We start from the raw sequence: 9,461 nt of genomic DNA on the forward strand, positions 1-9,461 counted from the left end.
TTCCCCCGGAGGAACTGGAGGAAGTGTCTGGAGAGAGGGAAGTCTGGGCATCTTTGCTTAGACTGCTGCCCCTGCGACCCGGTTCCGGATAAGCGGAGGAAAATGGATGGATGGATGGATGGAGAGGAATTTGAATGAAGGTGGTTAAAAAGGTTCACAGCAAAGTGTTTTGAAACACTTTGCTAAACAGCTGTAATGCACATTACATTTAGCACAACATAAATAAAATTGCTCAATATACAGATTTACAGGCACGAAGCAAAGTTTGACTTTGGAGTTCATGAGAGGAGAGAAATAAGGATAAAACTGTTTCTTAGTCTATCAAAAAAAACTAAAGCAGCTGAAACCTTTTGTATGAGGTAAATACTAAATGTGTTAGACATTTTTAGACATGGGGTTCGAATTCCAAAATCACTCACTTCTCCAAGGAAGTCATTGGAGGAAGATCTGTCATAGTCCCACACCGTCACCTCCAGTGTCTTTTTCTTTAACTAAATAGAAAGAGAAGAGATCATGAATGCATATGTATGTGTGAAGAGCAGTGTGCCTGTGATAGCTGTGTCTGCTATATGTGGGTGGAGAAAGTATGAAAGAAAACAGCTTAGACACACTGTATGTGCAGTGCTTGAATGAATGCAAACCTAAAAGGCTCATTTCATCACATTCGATATATTCAAAATTATATGCATATGTGTCATATGTCTATATACTGTACTTGTGAATGTGTATTTGTATATAGGAATGTGTGTAAGGAGATGGAAACCTATCTTGGTGGGTGAATGAGTGACACAGCAGGAGTTTTAAGTCTGATCTGGCCGGCAGTGAGAAAGGAATAAGAGAAGGCATTCCCAGAGGAGGCGATGAATCCACAGCCTTCACAGAAGGCCCTCTATCTCTGACCACTAAGCTACCATGCATTCATTCTCTCACAGTTATTACTGTCTGGATGGTGTCGGCATCTGTGTCTATAACAACACACGGTACCCAAGAATAAATACAGGCACTCATGTACACTGCACTTGCACAGTAACAGATGAGCACACAGGCACATGATTACCAAGTTTCTTTCACTCTTTTTTGTCAAAATGACACACACTTAGGCTGTCTGTGTTGACACTGTGCAAGAGCAAAAATGATAGCTGTTAAGTTGAGTCTTGGGAGTGATGATAAGATGTTGCACAGGGATACTGAGAGCAGCCTCAGGGACAAGACATGAGGACAGAATCCTAATAAGAGTAAAAGACATCCCCAAAGTGGCCCACTGCACATACTCTACTGTACAGTAACTGCACAAGCAGGACAGAGTGACAGTTTGTGTGTGTTTGTGTGTTTGTGTGATGTTATTCTGCATAGTACCTGCTCCAAATGAATGTTCTTGTAGATGACAGTCTGATTCCATTCTGGGTTTGTGGTTTTTTGGGCATACTTGGTCCTTCTCTTGTTATCAGCACTGATGAGTCAGGACAGTCAGAACGATTGGTTGTCAGTAATAATTTAAAGACTCTTGTCCCTGTCTGACGTTAGGGCAAACATTCACCAAAATGTGATATACTCAATAAATGTGGACTGAGCTGATGTTTGTAAAATGGTCACTTTCCTGCTGTGGACACATCATAATAAACTCATATGTCTTTTTTTTTTTTGACCGTTTGGACTAAAATGCTTTTACAAAATTACACATTATATTAGCAATGGAGGCTGAAAACAGTTGAAAGTGAGAGGCAAAGAAAAAAAAAAGCAATGATAGGTGTGTTGCATGAAAATGAAATAAAGCAAATAATTGGACGGACGGCAAAGGCCACAACAAAAGGATGGAAATCCACTTTGGGGACATAATTTACAGAAAATAAAACATAACACCAACTAAAAGCAAAAATCAGCACCACACTACCTTGCATTCTGGACAACCATGACTTGGCTGAGGGAGTCCAGAAGAGGAAGAGGAGGGCAGATATCACAACAAGAAAAGCAAAAAACACAAAAAAACAGTCAGAGAAGCCCAGGGAGCTCAAACAAGAGGTAGTCAAGGATGGAGAGAGCTGAGGCAATCAATATCCTACACAGGGTGTATCACTGTTTTTGTGTCCAAGCAAAGTATTAGACCAAAAAATTTCACAGTGATTACAGCTGGCCCATGGATAAATTAATAATTTACTATTCTGAGCTGTTGCTGGGGTTCTGTGGCTATGCACTTTGCTGCTAATGTCAGACAAGTACATTTCAAAATACTATTCAAATGAATTAGCAGGAGAACAAAAGTGCTCTCCTGTACATTTCTGACCTATACAGTGTGGCTACAGAAGGCTTACAATCTCATAATCAGGTCTGATGGAGTCATTATCTGAGAGCAGATACTGTTACAGTGCAGAAAAAGGCTATATATCGATCCTTTCTTTTGTTATTCAGAGGCTATTGAGAAAATGGTAGAGCAGACAGGGATAAGATAAAGAAGCCATGATACTAGGGGGCAATACTAAAGTACTCGCTTTAGTCAAAAGTGGGCAGAGTAAGAGGAGATTGTGAATTCAGCATAGAGTATGTTTGCACACATGTACAGTAGGCTTTCCATGACCAGGTAATTTAATACATTATAATATAACAGTAAGGCAAAGGATCTCCTTTCACAGCTTTTTATAATGTGAAAACACCCATCCATTGATTCACAGAAAGTGAATCAGATTTAATCAATTTACACTACAAATGACTGCCTCATATCATCATGCCTCTCTCTCTCATACAGTTAGTCAATTCCATACAGCACAGTCAATACAAAGTCAGAAAGAAATAGGGAGAAAGAAAACAAAACAGACACAGAAGCAGAAAGGCTGACACAGACCAGACATGAGTGTGAACACTCAAACACGCTCAGAGCTGACCTTCTCCCAGGTAAGAGGTAGACCTTGACAAAAGGGTCAGAGTAGCCGTCGTTGTCCCTTGGTGCCAGGTTTCTAGCCTGCAGGACGTGGACGATCAAGTTTCCTAGGTTTCTGTCATAGTTGATCTGGAGCTGAGGGGAAAAGAGCAGCATGGAGGATGCTTGAGAAAAAGCAAACTGCTGACTGCAGCTTTAATTTGTTACAGTTAAAATTTTGCTCTGGTGTGTCCTTATACCTGAATTTCTCCAGTGATGGGATGGGGCATCTTCATCCCCTCTGTTGGCTAAAAGAAAAAAAAAAAAAGTCCTGGCTTTAGCCACTAAGAAACGTTCATCACAGACTACAGCCATTGCCCTGGGATTCAACTGCAATAAATATGGCTCTCTTTCAGTATATATTGTCAGCTGACAAATGAACTGTTTGTCCTTTTGAGCCAGGTAAAGATTTATCACTGGCTCTACAGGCCTCAGGAGAGATTTGACTATCTGAGTGGTATAACTGCCTGGGAAAGTCTTACACTCAAGTTTTTGAAGGTTAATCAATTATTTTAGGTAAAAAGAAATGTCAATTTCAATTTAGACAATTAGATAACAGACTGTACATTATAACCTTTTTTGTAGTGACACTGTAAACTATGGTGTTATGTGGTGTATGTTTAACCAGCAGAAAGCTTGCTAACAAGTTAAATCCACTACCTTGTGTCGCTGTTTTTTGTTTATGGCAGGTGACGCAGGCTGGCCGGGGCTTGGGACACCGCTAGAGGCAGCTGATCCAGTACCAGAGTGGAGAAGGGCTGAACGCTCCAGCGCAGAGAGGACTTCCAAGCTGCCAGGCCCAACCCCTGTACCAGCCACACCAGGAGCCTGCTGCTGGGACACCTTCTGCAGCTCTGCAGCCAGTTGCTTTGGATCCACACCTGGGGACCGCTGTCCACCTATCAGGATGAATGTGTATGTATGTTTAATGTTAGTGAAAGACATGCACAGAAAACGTACATTCATGCATGTAAACATATCAACAAACCAGTACATACCAGCCTTAAGCTGAACATGATGCTCCAGGGCTTGTGGGTGGTCAGGGTCAGACAGCATATTAAGGTCGCTGTTTGGATGCATACAGGAAATGTATATAGCCATCCAGTGTATCTCAGCAGTAATAAGTCACAACGTGATATTTGCCAGATGAAGGGGTGTGGAATAAAAAGATGGGCCATTGAGGCAGAAAGAAGATGTTCATCAGTGCAGAGTCAACATATTGCCACTAAACATGTAGGAGTTTCAGTGGGATGGAGGGATAAATGATGACAGATGTAACTCACAGTCTCACACAAAGCTCTGCCTCTGCACATGGCTGGCCCATGATGCACTGCACTTCTTCATAAGTCTTTCCCGTCAGAGGGACCCTGTTCCACTCCATCACCTGCATTCCTGTGGTGTGATAACATTAAGCAAGCAGATTCAGTAACAAAAGGGTGTTACCAATTCCCTAGAAATATGTTTGCATTTCATTCCATTTGTACACATGATTCATTCTGGATAGTGCATCCTAAACACTCACACATCCTAAACACAGCCAAAGGAACACTTCATTTTGTAGTACACCCAGTGGAAAATTTTGTTTTCTGTTAGTTTTTTTGTGTTGAATTTGACATTGCATCATTATAGTATTAAACACACAGTGCACAACAAACTGAAAGTAAAGTTTTACTCAAACAAAAAAATGCATTTCAGAGGTAAAAGAAGTCATACAAAACACCAAATCTCACTTAGTAATTTGTGTTTTTACTGTATATAAAAATCAGACCACAGCAAACTCAGACTTCCACTGCAAGCCCAGGGGTGTACAGTAGGATGCCTCACTTACACAACTGAAAACTTGTCTTCAGATTAGACTTCTGGTTACGAAGCAATTCACCAGCTGCTGTGACATTAAAGACTCGAATTAATAACTCCATTTCATTCTGCATGAGCTAGCACTCATTTAGATTATTCCCTCTGCTCTTTCTAATGTATATAATTCACCCTATCCTCCCCTACTTTATTATATGTGAATAAAAATCATTACAATACAGATCTGCCCTTCAATCTCTCTTTTATGCAACAGCTGAATCACGGTCGTGAAATCACCATTAAGGAGATAAAATAGAGATAATTTTGTCTATAAGGATTACCATTAATATTCTGGCTGTCTTCTGTCCAAACAATAAACGATAAAAGATCAGTCATATAAACCTCTGATAACTCACAAATTGAGCAGAGACTTTTAGAGCTTCCTAAATCTAATTTTTAGTCTATGGTTATGTTAAATATAGCCCAATGACTAACACAGCCCAGTGCTATGGAGGGTGAGTTGACAGGATTTTTTTGTGTTTGGCTGTGAAGTGCTGGGGAATGAGACATGATGACAAATCACAACACAGAAGGCTACAACAACCTTTCACATCTCCATCTGGAATACAATGAGTCAGGCAATCTTACAGTGCCCTCAAATTAATAATAGTTTAAAGATCTGAAAGTATAACATTCATTTCTCAGGGCTCAGAAAAGATTTTCTTGGCATGTACTTTCTCTTACTAAGCAAATCAAATTAATGGCCCTCCCATATCTTACTTTGAATAGTGTATGCTTGTTTGTGGATATTTTTCCATTCCAAATGATATTAGTAATAAAAATAAATACAAAACACCCACAAAAGCAGAAAAACCCAGATTTTTGCTGCTTCCTTTTCTTATTCTCCTCTTACCCTCTGCAACTCTTCCTGCTTGCTCTGCCACACCACCAGGGATAACCTTGGCAATGTAGGCTCCAATCTCTCCTCGGCTCCCTGGAATCTCCTTCCCACCTACCACACGGATCCCTAGACCATTCCCTGAGAGTAAAAGAAACATACAAATTCTAATTAGCAAAACAATGATAGAAAATTATCCCACGCATAATCATTGTGTGATGCCTTTTTGCTATACCTGACACACTGGTGTCTGTGAGATCTCTCTTAAGCTTGATGCGAGTGTGAGGGAAGGCATAGGGGACCAATTTCGTCTGAAAAGAATTTACAGGAGGTTTCTTTACAGATATCATTTCAGGTTTCCATACTGAAGCTTTCAGTATGGAAACATCATAGTAGGAAGTTAAATGTGTTTTAGTTTGGAGCTTACCTGTCTCCTGTCTGACCCACCCTGCAGCTGCCCTTCTCTTGGCTTATCAAACCAATCAGTGTCTTCTCTTCTCAGATGGTATGCTAGGCAGAGAGAAGTAGTGGCTTAAAAGCATGTACATACAAATACACACCTAGTTACCCCTAATAGATTAACAGCTCTCTAATTTAACCATGGTAATGACTACTTATGCAGATTAATTTTGCAGTCTAGCTTTGGAATCAGTTTATCACACATATATTGTCACTTCCTGCATTTGACCAAACAGGGGCAGTTTGTCCCTGTTTGGTCAAATCCAGGGAAAGCTCTGATCTGATCTGTTCTGAGTGGATAGGTGACCTCAGAGAAGCATAAACACTGTATTGTCCTATCCAAGAGACTAAATGAATAAATTGCAAGAGCATTTTAAGTTTGGCATGTTTTTGACAGCATGAAGTGTTCCTTGTCTGTGTGAGGGCTCTTTTTGTTCACTCTTTCATAGATACTGTATATGAAACGTTATGTATTATTACATTTCATCCAAAACACTGTGAGTTGGAGTTGTCCCATTGCATGATTTTACTCCAATAATAATAATAATAATAATAATAAATTAATTTATATTCACATTTTCCAAACATTTCTATGTATTGCATATTGTCTTAATAAAGTAATCTGAGAGGTGAAGGGGGAAAAATATCTACACAGTATCTAAATCTTTACCTTCCACTGTAGCTTATGGCATAGGTTCAAAACCATATCTCTATGATGTGCTTCTGAACCATGTTAATGCATTTATGAAGGACTGTGTTTGCATTGTGCTATGAAGCCTTCCAAAGCTCTTTGTACAGACATCTAACACCTTTAAAGCATGACATGTAACGTCTGATCTAAGATATTGGATGTCTTGTGCCACATTTGACCATCATTAGAGCAAGGCTCAGAAAACCTTCAAAATGTATGAGGAAAAATGATCTGAAGCCATGGTAACAAGTCAGGTTGGTAGGGAATTTTCTACATTAGAAATCTGAGTCATCACTTTGGTTCTCAATGTAATAGATTGTCGCTAATGATAGAAAGCGCACAAGTCTGCCAAATGTCTCACTGCATTATCAGTGATCTAATTTCACCAAGAAGAAGATGGACCAATAATGATGAAGAGAATACCCTAATGGTCATTTATGCTGAAGGTAAACGCTGCCTGTTACCCACATCATGATTAGAAAGCATTTAACAGTTCTAGTCCTTATTAGTTTTCTGATGTATAATCAGTAAACACTGGCATCACTGACCTTCAGAATTCTATAATAAATTTGGGTAAAATGCCTCAACATACAATACGCACTGAATAGCAATTTGAACAGATTTTGGTGGTAAAACTTATGTATGATCACACAATATGCATGTCTTTTTTTTTTTTTTTTTGCAAAGGTGCATGGACATGAATACTGGAAATGGATCTTATATGCTTACAGAACCACTGATGTGCAAGTCATTCCAGAATGATGTTTAACTGAAGTCACTACAATATATGACACATAAAACATATCTAGTGCCATTAAGATGGGATTCATTCCAGAATGGATCTGACATGTCAACTACTAAACATCTGCTAAATGACATGTATTGTACACTACTGAGATGCGGGTCATTCCAGAATGAGTCTGGGATGTTTGCAAAATCAACCAGGAACGTGGATTATTCAGAACCATGATGCACGACATGGAGATATACAGTCTCTATGTAACTACATGGGAGCTGGGATGCTGTCTCACCTTCTATATTCCAGTTTGGGCCTCCAGCTAGGGTACAAAGTGATATGTTTTGTTTTTTTTCAGAAATGTGTCAACATATGTTCAGTGATCTAACCAACTTTTGGAAGTGAGCTAAGACTAGATTTGTGGGTATACTTTAGCACATGCACTGAAAGCAGTAGTCAATGTAAAATACATGCTTGAAGGTACTGCGTGTCTAACAATACTAGCCCGTCAGACAGTTTACAAATTAAGCAGAAGCATTATAAAAATCATATCAAATACATTTTAGGAAAAAGAGTATCTACCAATTAATGTAAGACTGAGCCATGTGAGCAAGCGTTTTTTTTTTTTTTTTTTACTAGATACTCTACCGTGTCTGATACTTTCATGAAAGATTCTGGCAACATCTCTGGACACACTTAGTGCTGTAATCAAGGCAGATGAACACTTTTATGTGGAATCAGGACAAATATCATATTCTCATCAAGACGTAAACTGCAGTGATTCTTTAGACAAAGCTACATTTGCTAGACATTATTTGTTGCTGTTATAAATTGGAATAATACCTATGTGATAATCAGTGTGGATGAGATTAAACCATCTTAACCTTAGTCCTAATCAGGAAAATCATTAGCCTTCATATTTTGAAGTAAGTTTACTTCTTTCTACTAAATTAATAACATACTTTACCTAAGAACATCTTAAGAATAATGAACAAAATTTTTGGTATATCAGTATTTACAAAAATAAAGTTATCTAACCTAATGGAACACTACCAATCCCACACTTACAGAGATGTACTAGATAGTACATGTCAATATTTGCTGTCAGTCACTTAAGAACATGGACATCTCACACAGCAATGAGACATCCACAGCAACATCCAACAAGCAGGAAACATTCACTTTATTAGAATGGAAATGGAAAACATATATAGTGCATGACATGCAAGGGTGCAAAATCAGATACAGATAGAAAATTAAAAAGCATACTGTTAACACCAAATGAGACACACAGGAAACACAATAATATAAGATGCTCAATGTGAATTTAACAGCACACATTACTCCACAGTAGTCCTTATGAGAAAATCATTATGCTGCAGTATGCGTGGACATTTACAGAAACACCCCAGAACTGTTTAGCTGTGTTACTGACTTGCAAGGAGTTAGAAACCAGACAAAGTGAATGTCTTGACTGCACCTGTAGAACACTCGATTAATCTAGACACTATGATTCAGCAGTAATCCTTTTAAATTATAGCTGCTAGTTGTTCTCCAAAATAGCTGAAAGGGTGCCTTAGAAAAGTAAATACTGTATGTCTTTCTGAGGTGAGTTATATATTTTGCTCTGCAGACTGGTGGGGAAGGGCTGGGAAAATAATCCCTAGACACCTTTTGTCATACCTTCATGTACAGCTTTCTGCTAGTCTACACCACATGTGGAACATTCTAAATTTCAGTAACCAAACATCTGGAAACATTTGGAAATATAAGTATAGGTCATGTATATGTTTTTTATGTTTTATGATTTATGTTTATGAGCCACTTCACATATGGGAAGAAGATTACATTTTAATGTTTATGGGAGGGAATTTTAAACAACTATATCCACCATCACTGGATACACCCGCTGTAGATTTAGAGCGACTGTAAAATGTGTATTACTCAAATTTTCAATAAATTTTAAACTCTT

At 38.7% G+C, this 9,461-nt stretch overlaps 1 protein-coding gene across 1 annotated transcript in view; it reads right to left on the reverse strand.

The window, feature by feature from the left end:
• Nucleotides 1–9,461, reverse strand: part of pclob (piccolo presynaptic cytomatrix protein b) — a 60,191-nt gene that overhangs the window by 9,656 nt on the left and 41,074 nt on the right. The window contains exons 20-30 of the mRNA XM_020613755.1: nucleotides 6,031–6,113; nucleotides 5,839–5,914; nucleotides 5,619–5,744; nucleotides 4,195–4,303; nucleotides 3,910–3,977; nucleotides 3,572–3,810; nucleotides 3,112–3,159; nucleotides 2,877–3,007; nucleotides 1,892–1,918; nucleotides 1,357–1,450; nucleotides 420–491 (exon numbers count right to left, since the gene is read on the reverse strand). Of these exons, the coding sequence (XP_020469411.1) occupies nucleotides 420–491; nucleotides 1,357–1,450; nucleotides 1,892–1,918; nucleotides 2,877–3,007; nucleotides 3,112–3,159; nucleotides 3,572–3,810; nucleotides 3,910–3,977; nucleotides 4,195–4,303; nucleotides 5,619–5,744; nucleotides 5,839–5,914; nucleotides 6,031–6,113 (1,073 nt within the window). The remainder of the gene's footprint in view (nucleotides 1–419; nucleotides 492–1,356; nucleotides 1,451–1,891; nucleotides 1,919–2,876; nucleotides 3,008–3,111; nucleotides 3,160–3,571; nucleotides 3,811–3,909; nucleotides 3,978–4,194; nucleotides 4,304–5,618; nucleotides 5,745–5,838; nucleotides 5,915–6,030; nucleotides 6,114–9,461) is intronic.

This window comes from Monopterus albus, unplaced genomic scaffold (assembly GCF_001952655.1).
Source record: "Monopterus albus unplaced genomic scaffold, M_albus_1.0 scaffold5.1, whole genome shotgun sequence".
Lineage (NCBI taxonomy): Eukaryota > Metazoa > Chordata > Actinopteri > Synbranchiformes > Synbranchidae > Monopterus > Monopterus albus.